Source organism: Oryctolagus cuniculus, chromosome 2 (assembly GCF_051225735.1).
Source record: "Oryctolagus cuniculus isolate XC-2025 breed Fujian yellow rabbit chromosome 2, ASM5122573v1, whole genome shotgun sequence".
Taxonomy (NCBI): Eukaryota; Metazoa; Chordata; class Mammalia; order Lagomorpha; family Leporidae; genus Oryctolagus; species Oryctolagus cuniculus.
In genome coordinates this window covers 114,874,676-114,890,359 of record NC_142868.1, presented here as the reverse complement: position 1 = coordinate 114,890,359, position 15,684 = coordinate 114,874,676, and the positions used below count along the sequence as shown (strand labels likewise).

Here is a 15,684-nt window from a genome sequence, read left to right as displayed (position 1 = left end):
TATGCAACAGTGTACATGTCCATGGCCATGTGCAACAGTGTACATGTCCATGGCCATGTGCAACAGTGTACATGTCCAGGGCCATGTGCGTGCTCAGGCAAGAACTGAGAGGCCATAAATAGTCACCCTAGCCTGACCTGGACGCTCTATGGAAGCCAGAAGTGCAGACCGAATTACACACTGAACACTGATGGTGGACCCCGATGTGTTCACAGAAACTAGTCCAAACCACCACAGATGTCTGGTTCCTGCCGTTTAAGGAAATCTCTGTCTAATCATTATCCAATCACCAAGCTAACCAAATAGTCACTTCAGTGGCTACAAATGACAAAGAATATTTACTTTATGAATTTCATCAGGGAAGGCACAGACAGCAACAGCAGCCCAAAAGAGCAGCAACAGCAAACCCTGGGGGTTTGTGGGTGGTATTGGATTTCCATGGTTGCTGCATTAAATTATTTAAAATGTCTAATTTTCAAAAAAAAAAAAAAAAAACAGCTGTGAAAGTGTGACCCATACATAGGGAAAAAACCAAACCTGCTCATTGGAAACTATCCCCAAGGAAGCACAGCTGTTTTAGTTAAAGATTTAAAATCAGCAATCTTAAATATGTTCAAAGAACTAAAGGAAAGTATGAGAACAGTGTCTCACCAATGGATAATGCTAATTTAAAAAGAAAGAAATAAATAATTCTGAAACACACATTTATTGAGAAGCTGTAGATTTCAGCAAGCAGAAGAACAAATCAGCAGACTTGGAGCTGGGTCAGTTGAGATGCTCCAGTCTCAGGAGTAGAAAGAGAAAGGAGAGCGAAAAAGTCAAGTGTCCACACGAAGAATTGTGTATAAATGTTCATAGCAGTATTCACAATAACCAGAATGTGGAAGCAGCCAGAACAAACATCAGCTGACGAATGGGTAAACAACTGGTAATACTTCCATAGGATATTCTCCCATTCAGAAATAGTGATACTTCCATAGAAAGAGTATCCACCCTCACAAAAAGTATAAATGAGCCTTGAAAATATGCCAGATGGAAGAAGCCAGACACAGACGGCCGCACACTGTATGGCTCTGTTTCTGTGAAATGTCCTGAATAGAGACCGGTTTACCGACTGGAAGTGGGTTAGTGGTTCCTGGGGAGCTGGAGGAGGAGACAGGGGCACTGACTGCTTGTGGTATAGGTTTGTTTCTCTCTTTCCTCAGTGATGACAGTGTTAAGGAATTAGTGGTGATACTGCACCATTCTGTAAATACCCTAAATCCCACTGAACTGTACACTTTAAGAGAGTGAATTTTATGGTATGTCCATTATATCTTAATAGAAAACATTTTTTTTTTTTAAATCGAGAGAATACTACTGAAAATGTGCATCTGTGAAGGGAAAAGAAGGAATAACATCACAGCTCAAAAGGAAAACTAAGAGATTGTGAGTGAAGAGACAGGACAGGTTCTGGAGTTCTAATGCTTGGTTGGATCAGTGTAAGTGAGGGAGACAGAGAAGCAGGCCAGAAGTAGGGAGGAATCCTTTCCTGAGAGAGAGGTGCCCCTCCCACCCAGATTGTTTACCAACTGCCAGGCATCTCATTGTCAAACTTCGAAATTCCGGGGGTAAAATTTGGCAACACGAAACTCAAATCCTGCCATTAGAGTAAATGAAAACGAGAAAAACGAGCAGACCTAAGAAATGCTGGGCCCCTGTCTTCAGAAGACTGATAGGGTGGTAGAAGAAGATCGGAGGATGCAGGCCCACTTACGCCTTTGAGGCCTTGCCCTGATTCCTGAGAGCAGGCTGAGATGTGAAGACAGAACAATGCTGCAGACAGACCCTCAGTGCTGAAGTATGAAGTGACAAAGACTGTTCTCTAGGGCCCACAGGGCAGGGGTTCTTGGTGCCACCCCCTTCACATGGATTTCACTTCCCCCTTACCTTTAGTGGAAGGGGGACCACAAGCAGGTGTGCACAGATCCCACTCAGTTCCTGAAAATAAATGAATTTACCCTAGGATGCTGGTGTTCCTTCGAGCCAGGCAGAAGCAATCGTAAATTTTCTCTGGAGAAAGGCAGAAGCATCCTAGGCTTCAAATAATTTCTACACACAGTTTTTTGAAATGTAATAGCATGAAATCATGCATTCTCAGAAACAGGTCAAAAGAAACACGAACAGAAGGAGCAAACAACAGAAACAGACATACAGGGATTCTAGATACCAGAATAAATAGAAAAAATGCTAAAATAACCGTTAACCTGTGTCTTAGTCTGTTTAGGCTGCTCTAACAGAGTATCAAAGGCTGGTGGGCTTAGATCACAGAAATTTATTTCTCACAGTTCTGGAGGCTGAAAAGGCGAAGATCAAGGTGCCAGCAAACCTAGTGTCTGGTGAGGGCCCGCCTCCTGGTTGTAGATGGCGGTCAGCTGTGTCTTCATGAGAGCAGAAGGAACAGGCTCTCACATCTCTCCCTCTAAGGACACTACGCCCTCTTATGAGGATCCTAATCACCACCATCATTGGGAGATGCCTCCTCTCCTGATACCAGTACCTTGAGTATTGGGATTTCAGCATTAAAATTTGGAGGGAGGAAACCAGTTATCTAGTCCATAACATTATTTCAAAGGAGATTAAAGACATTATTGAACACTTCATCAGAGAAGCAGAACCCATAAAAGAAACCAAATGGATATTCTAGAATTTAAAAAATAACAAGTTTGAAAACCTATGGATGGGTCTAAAAAACATATTAAGCATATTCTACACAACTGAAGAGAAAATTAGTGATATAGGTCAAGAAGAAAATTCCAGAATGAAGCCAGAGAGAGAAGACAGTGTTAAAAAAAAAAAAAAAAAAAAAAAAAAAAAAAAAAAAGCAGTCTCTGGAGTGAGACGTCTCACATGTATTTATTTTGTGTCTAAAAAGGAACAGAGAGAGAGACGGGTCAGAGCAATGTTGGAGCATTTCTCCCAAGCCAATAAAATGCAGTGAGTCACAGAACAGAAAATAGACCTAGACACATCAGAGTGAACTACAGAGCGCCAAACCCAATGGGAAAACCATACCAGCAGCTAGAGAACACACACAATGCTCAAAGTAGCAACAATTGGACTGAGTGCTGACTTCATAACCAAAAAATAGAAACCCAGAGACGATCTTTTTAAAGAGTTAGGAGAAAATAACTGCAGAGAAAATAACGTTCAAGAACCAAGGTGCAATGAATACATTTTCAAACCGTAAACAGCCAAAAGACTGTGTCCATGCCAGGCCTGCACTAAACCCAGTGCGGGGATGCTCCTCAGGAGGCACGTAGCTCCAGATGGAAGTTCATGGATGTCCAAGTCCAAAAACATGAGCAGGACTCTGGGGTAAACACCTGGGTGTAGCTGAGTGGACAGTGATTATATAAAATAAACACACATGTGTGCTAACACAAGTGTAGCTTTGTTAGTGTCAGACAAAATTGTTAGAACCAAAAGGAGCAAAGGGAGCCATGTGCAATGGTTAGATCGTTGCCGCTTATCTCAAAGGACAGTGATAGCCAATGAAAACATACTCCCAGTGAGTATGATGAATGAAACTCCGGTTGATCTCTGCTCAGAACACACCAAGACGTTGCTGCCTCCCTCCCCTCCTTCACTTTCATCCTACTTCACTGATTTGCTTCTAATCTCTCCTCTACCCTTTCTTTAACTCATCTCTGTTAGTACCTTCGTTCTGTCCCATCCCTCCTCCTCTCCCTGCCTTTTCTGTTTGTCTAACCCATTGTAGGTGTGAGAATGTTTTTAAATCAGAGTTTTTAAATTTTCAATTTCATTTTAATTGTGATCAACCGTACGTAGCGTAAAGTTTAGCACCGTAGCCATTTTTAAGTAATCAGGGGCATTAAGTATGTTCACATTGCTGTACAGTCATTACTACCATCCATCTCCAGAATTTTTTCATTGTGAAAAACTGAAATAGAGTTAATAAATTTTAATGTTCTCTATTCTTAATTTAAAAGGGAAAAAGCGAACATTTTTAATTCTAAATGAGCCCTGTCAGAAAAGCAGATTATTTTTGCCGCTGTTAAACTTTGATTGACCATATAGTAAATCCAGGATATCCATTTTTTTTTTTCACATTCTAGTACCTCTTTAATAAGGAAGTGTCTTACAATCAATGATACATCACTGTTTAAGGACAAGAGAGTTTTGGTTTTTTTCCTCTCATAGTATGCTTGACAACAAGGAGCATGCTAGATTCAATGAAGAAAGAAGATTATCTTTTGCAAGATTTTTAATATCATTCAGTTTTCAAACCAAAGTGTTTCTACAAGGAATCTTTAATTCTGAAAGCTAATATTTCTAAAAATCTTTATTTGTTATGAGTTTTTTAAAAGATTTATTTATTTATTTGAGAGGCAGAGTTACAGATAGAGAGAGGGAGAGACAGAGAGATTTTCCATCTGCTGGTTCACTCCCCAAATGGCCACAATGGCAGGAGCTGTGCTGATCTGAAGCCAGGAGCCAGGAGCTTCTTCTGGGTCTCCCACATGGGTACAGGGGCCCAAGCACTTGGAGCATCTTCCACTGCTTTCTCAGGCCATAGCAGAGAGCTGACTGGAAGAGGAGCAGCCAAGACATGAACTGGCGGCCCATATGGGATGCCAGCTCCACAGACGGAGGTTTAACCTACTATGCCATGGTGCCGGCCCCATTTATTACAAATCTTACAAAGAATAAATGAGAGCAGTGCCTTACTTTAAAAACAAAACAAAACAAAACAAAAACCTGGTGCTGGTGCTGTGGTGGAGTGGGTAACCCCACCACCTGTAAGCCTAGCATCTCATGTGGGCGCTGGTTTGTGTCTAAGCTGTTCCTGTTCCGATCCAGCTCTCTGCTAATGCAGCTGGAAAAGCAGTGGAAGATGGCCCGAGTTTGGGCCCCTGCACCTGCATGGGAGACCCAGATGAAGCTCCTGGATATAGGCTTCTACTTGGCCCAGTGCTGGCCATTGTGACTATCTGGGGAGTGAGCTAACAGGTAGAATCTCTCTCTTTTTTTGTTTCTGTCACTTTCTCTCTGTAATGCTAATTCTCAAAATAAATAAGTCTTTTTTAAAAATAAAAAAATAAATTTTAAAAAGCTGCATTTATTTTGCTGTAGAATTTTCATTTTCTTCCAGCATATGTCAGTCTACAAACCAAGACACATGGGGCACCAGCCGCTTAGAGGTGGCCACTGCAGCCTTGGATGCAAAGGGGTGTCGCTATTCCATAGACTGCAAGGCTTCTTAGCTCAACTGTTGGAGTCCAGTGAGGCACTGAATTCAGGCTGTAAGGATCAAGTCCCAGAGGCTTGTGGTTTTGTGTTCCTTTCCATGCAGCCTTGTGCTGCAGTGAGGGCCTTCAGGTCTTTCAGGACAGGAGAGGCTGTTAAGAGACGGTCTCGTATTTTAAAATTCACCTGCCTGTGGCCACTGACAATGTCTCTTCCCTCTGGGGGTCTTTTATTCCCTGTGCTTTGTTTGAGTGTGTTTGGAACAGAGAACTAACTAGAACCTGATTGCAAAGGACTCATTTCTTTCTCATCTTATCTTTACAGCTTGCAGTGAGTTGCATACGCCTTCGCTAGATCGAAAACCAAATAGTTTTGTAGCAGTGAGCGTCACCACCCCTCCTCAGGCCTTCTGGACAAAGCACGCACAGACGGAGATCATTGAGGTGGGTGCTGCTGCTTGCTCTCCTCAAGGGAGTGCCAGACGTGCCTGCGCCGTCTTGTAGCCCTGATGGGACTGGGACTGGGGCTGGAGCTGGGGTCAGAGGTGGGGGGATTTAGTTACCCCAGCATCTGCGGCTGCAGTTGGATTATATGAATTGTTGCTGTTTCTCTGTGGAGTGTGATTAGGTTGATGTTTAGCCTTTATGATGACTGATTAATTATTGGCTGGTTATTTTTGAAGAGTGATCCTGATTCTTTCTCGTCATTTCCAATTGCATGCCGCATTTAGAGAACTGTGTTCAAAGCTTGGAGGAGTGCTACTATTAACTTACCCTGTTGCCAGGACGTATCTCTATTTGTGTTGGTTTTTATTTTTCCAGCTGTTGAGTTTTGTGTGATACTTCTGCTCTTTCCTTTAAATTAGTTGATATCTATTCAGTGTGGGAGTTTTTACAGAATCCTTTCCGACAATTGAGCACATCACATAAGCTATTGCCTTAGTATTGGAGTTGCTGGTTTGCTACAGTTGCATTTGTAACGTGAAGAATCACCAAACTGAAACTGCATTTCCGTTTCATGTTTTAGAAGCTAAAACCCCTCTTGTGGTGTCTTAGAAGTTTGTTTCCAAGTTCAAGTTGACAATTCTGTTTTCTGAGCGTTTGTTGAGCTCTGTCTATGTGTGAGGCATAGTGCCAGGCACTGTAGATGATAGGTAGAACAGGGGCGCAGTCCCTGCCCTCCGGCGTTCCCCAGCCTGTCAGTAGGGAGGCACAGATGAATCTGTCTACCTCCCTACACTGCGGAGTGTGGGAAGTGTTGGTAGAAAAGGGACAGCAGCACTGGAGTCCTGGCGTCCCATCCAGCCCTGAGGGTCGGAGCAGCTTCCCAGGGGAAGCTGAAAGAAATGACGCCTCAGCAGGTTTGCAGCAGGGCCCAGGACTCACCAGCTCCCAGGTGATGCCCTTGCTGCCGCCCTGTGGGCCTCACACGGAAGAAAATGCCAGAGTTTCATGCTAGCTATGCAAAGGCATGGCAGTTGGAAAGCTTCATGCAGGTTTGGGGAAAACACTTGCTTGGTGTGGGCAAGGCACAAGTGGGAAAGACGGGAAAGGAGGCCCTGGAGTCCAGGCCAGGGACTTTGCCACACAGCATACAGTAGCCAGCTGGTACGGGCCCTTGTGCAGGGGAGCCTCCTGACCAGAGGTCGTGACTCACACAGGCGTTTGGCATCCGATTGGCAGTGGGATGCATGTAGGAGATCTCTGGAGATGGCACTTGGCGGTAGTTCTTAGTCACTGGATGGCAGGCAGTGACAGCGAACCAGACACCAAAGCCGAGTTTTTAACCTGATTGGAAGGAGATTGGAGATGGGTGGGAGGAGAAGGGCAGGTGGAAGAAGAAGTGGAGCTGGGTTGAGGCCCCAGGAAGTCTCCAGGAGGGCTGACCAACAGGCCTTAATGGACTAGACCTGGGGCTGCAGAGAGAAGATGGACAGAGGCAGACGCTGAAGCAGGTACAGCCTCGACAGGATTGGTTTGGCCAAGGAGCCAGTAACCATGGCCCGAGAAAGAGGATGTGATATATCCCTGCTTTAGGGCAGGGCTAAACTGCCAAGAAATAGCCTCTTGTGATCCAGAAACTAGCAATTGGTCCTAAAGAAGAACTTACAAGTCAGGCTTTAATTGTTCCAAACACAGTATTTTAGAAATAATAAATGACTTAAACCGTTCCTTTCCCCTTTCATCTCCCTGTTTGTACATCTTAAAGGATCTGTCCACAATCATAAATCCAAATACACAATGCACCTAAAGTTGTGATACTAAGAATTCATGTGGCCGGCGCCGCGGCTCACTCGGTTAATCCTCCGCCTTGCGGCGCCAGCACAGCGGGTTCTAGTCCTGGTCGGGGCACCGGATTCTGTCCCGGTTGCCCCTCTTCCAGGCCAGCTCTCTGCTGTGGCCCGGGAGTGCAGTGGAGGATGGCTCAAGTGCTTGGGCCCTGCACCCCATGGGAGACCAGGAGAAGCATCTGGCTCCTGCCGTTGGATCAGCACAGTGCGCCGGCCGCAGCGCACCGGCCGCGGTGGCCATTGGAGGGTGAACCAACGGCAAAGGAAGACCTTTCTCTCTGTCTCTCTCTCACCATCCACTCTGCCTGTCAAAAATAAAATAAAATAAAAATTAAAAAAAAAGAATGCATGTGGACATTGTACTCATTTCCACTTTAGAAAATTCCTGCATGTGAAACTCTTAGAATTGGGCCCAGTCGTGGGTCTGTATCTGCAGCATCTGTGTCAGATTGCATTCTTCTCTTTTGGAAAACATCCATTTAAGCCAACATTTGTGTTGATCCAAGTCAGTAAAAATGTTAGCTTCTCATTCTGAAAATGTTGATCCATTTCAAAAGCAGTTACTTTAAATGCAATTCTGTATTCTGATTTTTCCTTTTCTGTTCTAGGGAACCAACAATCCTATATTCCTGAGCAGCATTGCCTTCTTTCAAGACTCTCTTATCAATCAGATGACACAGATCAAGCTCTCCGTGTATGACGTCAAAGATAGATCTCAGGGAACAGTTAAGTAACACGCTGCAGTTGGCGGGAGTTTCTTCCCCTGTTTGTAAAGTTCGGCAGTCATTTGTGGGGGAGTGGTGAACACAAGATGGATTTCACTGCTGGCATATGTGTTAACTCATGTCTACATGTGATTGTCATTGGGGACATCTTTCTGAACGTTCCCATTAGGCTCCAGAGATGATGAGGAGGATGATGATGATGATGAGTGTGGTATGGAACTTTTCAGACTTCTCTGGGCCATGGGCCTCCTTGCACCAGCACTCTAATGCTGTTTCCCCGTTTCTTCCTCAGATGTATTTACTGGGCTCTGGAACGTTCATTGTCAAAGACCTGCTGCAAGATAGGCATCATAGGTTGCATTTAACACTAAGGTTGGTATTTAAAAGCAGTCCTTTGAAAGTGTCTGGAGTTCTTGGGACAGATGGGGAAAGACCCCATTTCCTACTCTCAGGGTACCATTCCTCCTCCAGAGACTGGTCTAAGAGGGGAGGTGGCAGAGCCCATCAGGGGACCAGTCATGGGGTGGAAATCTGTGGTGTCCACAGAAGTCTGAGCACTGTAGTACTCAGACCTAAAGGACAACATAGGTAATGTATAATAATAATAAAATCATTTCTTTCTCATTTGTCCCTTTCCCTGGAGAATACAATCTCCCAGATAGCAGAGATTTTTGTCTGCTTTGTTTTGCTGCTGTTTCCCCAGCACCTAGCAAGTGCCTGATTTTCAACACATATCGATTGAATGAATGAAAAGGAAGCACCCATTGTGTACTTAGATGGGAACAAAAATGGGATCAAGTTGTCAATCTTTCCTAAACCAAAACTCTGATAAAGCACTTTTCTTTCTTTTTTTTTTTTTTAAAGATTTTATTTATTTTATTTGAGAGGTAGAGTTACAGACAGTGAGAGAGAGAAAGACAGAGAAAAAGGTCTTCCTTCCGTTGGTTCACCCCCCAAATGGCTGCTACAGCCGGAACTGCGCCGATCTGAAGCCAGGAGCCAGGTGCCTCCTCCCAGTCTCGCACGTGGGTGAGGGGCCCAAGGAACTGGTCCATCCTCTGCTGCTCTCCCAGGCCTCAGCAGAGAGCTGGACTGGAAGTGCAGCAGCTGGGACTAGAACCTGGCACCCACATGGGATGCTGGCGCTGCAGGCGGAGGATTAACCTACTGCATTGAGGTACCAGCCCCAGTGCTTTTCAAAATGTAAAAATTGGATTAATATTATCTGGGAAAATAGTCTAAAATAGAATGAAAATTTGATAGTGATCAGTTCCCTGCCATATTGAGACAGTTGGAAGCCACAGTAGCTTGCCATATTTAGACAGTTGGAAGCAGCAGTATTGCAGGTGTTGGCTGACTAATTAGTAGACAGGGCGAGAACACTGCAGCAGTCCTGTATGTGTGTAGAGATGTTGAGTCAGGAAAAAGAATCTTATGCAAAATGAGAGAAGGTGAAAAAAATCATATGAGGGAAAGAAAGGGCTGTTTGGGAAAAATACTTAGGTACGTCATGGGCCAGAACTAAAACTGGCTGGGTTAGAGTTCAACTTAAAAATTGGGCATCCTCCTTTTTAAAAAGAGCTGAAGATGCCGTTAGCTTGGGAAGGACTCTTCCAGGCATGAGGACAGGATGAGAACATCACAGAGGACTTGGCCTTTGGATGTGGCCACATGAAAATGTGGAACGTGGCTAAGTCAGACATCATAAATAAAGTGCCTGGGTGCCAAGGTGTCCCTAGGGCCCCGCTAGATGGATCTCATGGGCCCAAGCAGCCACCAGCCACCAAGGCGGTGGGGAGCTCTTAGGGGTAAAGCTGGTGGGTCTGGGTTGTCATTAGCTGTATCATATCAGGATTCTGAGTGGTTTTTTTTTGAATATTTATTTATTTGAAAGAGTTACACAGAGAGAGAAGGAGAGGCAGAGAGAGAGAAAGAGGTCTTCCATCTGCTGGTTCACTCCCCAATTGGCCGCAACAGCCGGAGCTGTGCCAATCTGAAACCAGGAGCCAGAAGCTTCTTCCGGGTCTCCCACATGGGTGCAGGGGTCCAAGGACTTGGGCCATCCTCTACTGCTTTTCCAGGCCATAGCAGAGAGCTGGATGGGAAGTGGAGCAGCCGGGACTCTGAGTCTTCAGGCTGCCCTGGGTGGTCTTGGTTTACCTTGAGTCCAGGCCTAGGCCATGGGGCTAATCAAAGCTTGCTGGTGGTATGGAAGGAGGAGGGAGGGATTCTGTGCCAGGAAAAAGGACATTGTAGGGGCTGGCACTGTGCTGAGCTGGTTAAGCTCCTGCCTGGGAGGCCCACATCCCATTTGGCAGTGTCTGGGTTCAAGTCCCACTTGGCTTCCAATCCAGCTTCCTGCTAATGCACAGCCTGGGAGGCAGCAGGCAGTGGCTCGAGTACTTGAGTCCCTGCCACTCATGCAGGTCGACTCAGAGATTCTGGCTGCTCCTAGCTTCAGCCTAGCCCAGCTCTGGCTGTTGTGTGCACTTGGAGAGTAAGCCAGTAGATGGAAGAAAATTTTGTCTCTGTCTCTCTCTCTGTTTTTCAAATAAAAATAATAATAAAATAAATGAACATTATTTAAAAAGGTGCACTCCCGTCCTGACTCTGAGACGCAAACCTCCTGGTGATCAGTAGCAATGACTCCTGCTTGGGAAGCCCCCTTCGGCTGCACCAGCCACGTCCCCACTGCCCTGTCTCAGACCCAGGCCTCCCCTGCCCTGCCGGGCTTCCTTGTCTGCCTCTCCCTGAAGGAGCCTGCCGGTGCTGTGAATGCCGACTGACTGAGGATCCAAGTTGGCTGTGCTGTGCGTTTAAGCCAAAAAGAAGCAGAGTTAAAACACCGCTCCTCATAGCACGTTGCCATTGCAGGTCTGCAGAGAGCGACCGTGTGGGTAACATCACTGTGATCGGCTGGCAGATGGAGGAGAAGTCAGACCAGCGGCCCCCTGTGACCCGGTCTCTGGACACTGTCAATGGGAGGGTGAGTCTGCCAGTGTCCTTTTTTCCCGACAGAGTAAGACAGGCCATCCCCTTGTCTAATCTCCGCTCTGCTGCTCGATGCTGCCCCCTGCAGGATGCTGCGACCCTCCCCGGCAAGACTGCCCTCCTGGAGCCGGCCTCTGCTCTGGGTGCCACACTGGCTGTCTCCAGAGGGGAGGAGCAAGCAGACCATAGCCTGAGTCACTGCAGTTGACAGGGGAAGGGGCTGCTGTGGGGGTGCTGAGCCTGAGTGCAAAGGCATTTGAGACCTACCTTAGCTGTTAGAGTAGTTTGTTACTATTCTCCTCTTCCACACACACACACAGGCCCTGCAGTAACCTCACACACACCCACCTTCTCCCCCTCTCTGTCTATGTTCACCTCGCTGTCTGCCCTGCCCTCTCTCATCAGTGTGCACCCTCCGTCCCGCACAGTCTGTCAGCAGGCACTCTCAGACTCCCCAACATGAATGCAAATTTAAGAATCCTGACACTGCTAGGTAGTCATTGTTGTCAAACTGCAAAGATTTCTCCTTTTACGCAAATGAAGCCCAGAACGTTAGTTTGAGAAACGCTCTTTTGCATCATGTATCCCTCCGTTTGATTTTTCACACAGAGCACTGAACACGGGGGGAGTGACTCAGAAGACATGCAGGCCCAGGAGCTGCATGCTGGCAGTGTGTTCAGGGTGCTGGGAGGGGGGGCTCAACGTGGCTGTGGCTCGCGTGGCGTGCTTATGGTAGGGCTAACCGTGCATCTGCAGTTCAAGGGTTCTCTTACGTTGTATGTGGGCCCCCATTTCTGCAGAGTGCTCTGGGGTTGTCTGAGTCTCCCGGTTTCCTTGTGCTTTCCTGTACGTCTATAGATGGTTCTGCCTGTGGATGAGAGCCTGACTGAGGCGTTGGGAATCCGATCCAAATATGCTTCACTGCGAAAAGACACTTTACTGAAGTCAGGTGAGCGGCTTTCTCCACGGATGCTCCTGTCACTCTTGCCCAGCCGACTCTCGGGTCGATGGCCACCTTTTGCTCCCCATCTGGTGTGGCCATCACGGCCGTGCACCCCTGTTGTCCCAGCTCTGCTGCTGGTCAGTGTGTTACTCCTTCCGCAGCATCAAGAGTTGCTGACGCTCCAAGAAAGAGGAGGCTCCTCCTCCGTCTCCTTGTTTCTCGTTTCGCCCTGAGTTTCGTGATTCACACCCTCCCTGCTCGCAGCCCCTTGCCCTGAGAGTTTCTTAGATATGCGGGCACAGGAAGACTTCGTGTCTGGGAGAGGAACATTCTGGCTCTGTCCCCGGTGGGTTTTTGGTTTAGATGTTGTGATTCTCTTGAGACAAGCAGAGAAAGGACTTGAGGGTGTGGGGAGGAGGACCGTGAGGCAGATCTGCGGCCAGCTCAGCCACAGCCACTGTGTCCTCTGCATCCCACCGCAGTGTTCGGCGGTGCCGTCTGCCGCATGTATCGGTTCCCAACCACCGACGGCAACCACCTGCGGATCCTGGAGCAGATGGCGGAGAGCGCGCTCTCCTTGCACGTGCCCCGGCAGTTCGTGAAGCTCTTGCTGGAAGAGGATGCGGCCAGGTGAGGCTGTGAGGGGCCGGGGTGGCAGGGCCCAGTCACGTGTCCCTTCGTTTCTGAGGTGTGGGCAGAGCACTGACATCTGGCAGGCTGGACTGCAGACCCCGCTTTGGCCACTTAGCACCCTGTGGCCTGGGCGCGCTGAAGCCTCTGCTTGCTCGTCAGTCTCAGATGTGTGTCAGCGCACAGCGCCTCTTCTCTTCCCCTTCTTCTCTCTTCCTCTCTCAGTGGCCTTGCGGAAAGTTAGAGATCGCTGATTGTCCCTTGGTCATGGCCGCCCAGGTCAAAGTTTCCTAGGTTAGTCCTCAGAGAACAGGGCTGCAGAAGGCGAACTTTGACCCCTCAGGGCTCTCTGGTTCCATGGAGCAAGGGTCTCCACCCCTTCACACCTGTCAGACCAGAGCAGGTGCCATCAGTCCTGCGAGGTGTTTCAGGCCCTGCAGATTCTCCTGTCTGTCCAGTTACTGTCCCTGCTCCTTGTCTTACAGCAATATTAATTATAAACACAGTATAATAGAGGTATGAAAAATAACAAGACAACCAAAATCCTCCTGTTTTAATGTAGCTATTCTGTTTTAATTTTTTAGCTTGAAAAGATTTCAAGCTTAGAGAAAGATGGCAGGAATAATGCAGGGAGCACCTAGACACCTTTCACCTAAATTCACCAATTGCCAATATTTTGAAAATTGCTTTTTCTTTCTGTACACACACAGTTATTTTACTTCAAAAATATTTTTTGGCCTTGTCCATACTTGTGTATATTTACATGGTTGCAATGTACTTTTCCATATATCTTCAGTGTTCACATTTTAATTTATTTAATTTCAGTTTTCACATTTTAGTTTTTAATAATGGCATCATTTCCTATTGTGTGGTGGGTGCGTTATCACTTTAAAGAGTCCACCCCTCTAACCATTTTGTCATCATTATGGTCAGCAGCCAGCGCTGTCAGGCACTGACAGCGCAGGGCTTCTTGGTGAGTGTGACAGATGGGGAGACAAGACACGTGGGGCGTGTCACCCAGGAGCTCCGGGTGTGCCAGTGTGTGCCTGAGGTTAGAAGAGCCATGACAGGGAGAAGGTGGTCATGGCAGACCTCTGGAGGTTCTGGCATGCAGCTGACCCCCAAGGCAGAGAAAACAGCCAGTGAGACACAGGCAGAGACATTGCAGAGAGCGGGGCCAGCCGCACCAGCACCTGCAGAGCTTCTGTGCTCAGGAGAGGCCTGAGGCTGGGGGCAGCCTCTGGCGGGGGGTGAGGACATTGGATTTCTCTGCAGCTCTGCCTGCGCTGGATGCTTCTGTACATTGAGCTTGGTATTTCAAGAATAACAAAGTGACAAAGCCCCCCCCCCCCTTTTTTTTTTTAATTTTGAGAAGCAAAGAGACCAGGACAGCAGGTTCCCATCTTCTTGATTCACTCCCCAAATGCCCACAGCCACTGAGCTTAGGCCAGGGCTGAAGCCAGGAGCCAGGAACTCAATCCAGATTTCCCACCTGCGCAACAGGAATCGAGCTGTGGGAGGCATCACAGCCGCTTCCCATTGTCTGTGCTGACAGGAAGCTGGAGTAGGAGCTGGAGCTGGGGAATGAACTCAGTCTGATTTGGGACGTGAGATCTCACCCAGTGTCACCCACGTCTCAGGCACCCCCACACACATACTTTTTTTTTCTAACTTCTGACAATTTATTAGTTTCCTATTAACTTTTATAAAATTAACATTGCTTTTTCCTAGAGGAAAATATATGGTCTAGTATAAAAAAAATCAAATAGTGCTGAAAGTTTTTAACATTGTTGTTTATTTTCATTTTACTTAAAAGGCAGACAGAGAGGCAGAGAAATCTTCCATTGGGTTCACTCCCCAAGTACCCACAACAGCTGGGGCTGGACCAGGCTAAAGGCAGGAGTTCAGTCCAGGTCTCCCACAAGGGTGGCATGGGCCCAAGTGCTAGGTCATCACTTGCTGCCTCCCAGGGTGTGTGGAAATGAGAGCAGAACCAGGAATCAAACTCAACACTCCAGCATCTTAAACACTGTGCCGAACGCCCACTCCTGAAAAGTTTCTAGCTAAAAACAGCCTGATCTTCTTCCCAGGAACAGTCTCTTTAGTGGTTTTAGTGTTTGCTGCTACCTTTCTGAATGTATGTACAGGGTCCTCTCATTAATCAACTGTAGGGATTAGTGGCTGATTTCCTGCGGTGAGGATTTAGTCTGTTTATGCTTTCCCCGTACCCATTTTCCTAATCTTATTTTTTTTTTTAAGATTTATTTATTTATTTGAAAGGCAGAGTTACAGAGAGGCAGAGGCAGAGAGAAAGAGTCCTCCATCTCCTGGTTCACTCCCCAAATGGCTGCAAAGGCCGATGCTGGGCCAATCCAAAGCCAGGAGCCAAGGGCTTCTTCCTGTCTCCCACGCAGGTACAGGGGTCCAAGCATTTGGGCCGTCTTCTACTGCTTTCCCAGGCCATAGCAGAGAGCTGGATCGGAAGTGGAGCAGCCAGGACTTGAACTGGCACCCATATGGGATGCTGGCACTGCAGGCGGCGCCTTTACTGCTGTGCCACAGCCCCGGCCTTTATCTTTCCTTTAACAAAAATTCTCCTTGTGTTTTGTTACTCTGGTTATATAGTGAATACTCTCTGATGAGTTTAAATTTCAGTTCTTACACAACCTTTATTTTACTGGAGATAATAATTCTTTTTTTTTTCTTTTTCCTCCTCTTCCCTCTCCCTCCTTTCTCTGCCTCAATCTCTCTGTCAGACCCACACATATAAAACAAAGCCAAGACCAGGCCTGTATGATGTGGCCAGTAACAACACAGCAGTCCATTTTTAGGTTCTGACAGTTTGTTTCTTACAT

General features: G+C 47.0%; 1 protein-coding gene across 22 annotated transcripts in view; it reads left to right on the top strand.

The window, feature by feature from the left end:
- INPP4A (inositol polyphosphate-4-phosphatase type I A) overlaps positions 1-15,684 on the top strand; it is a 143,855-nt gene that overhangs the window by 87,122 nt on the left and 41,049 nt on the right. For all 22 annotated transcript variants that reach the window (XM_089326013.1, XM_051842661.3, XM_008253627.5 and 19 more), the window contains exons 5-10: positions 5,575-5,693; positions 8,149-8,265; positions 8,558-8,637; positions 11,140-11,251; positions 12,115-12,205; positions 12,682-12,829. In XM_089326013.1, the coding sequence (XP_089182139.1) occupies positions 5,575-5,693; positions 8,149-8,265; positions 8,558-8,637; positions 11,140-11,251; positions 12,115-12,205; positions 12,682-12,829 (667 nt within the window). The remainder of the gene's footprint in view (positions 1-5,574; positions 5,694-8,148; positions 8,266-8,557; positions 8,638-11,139; positions 11,252-12,114; positions 12,206-12,681; positions 12,830-15,684) is intronic.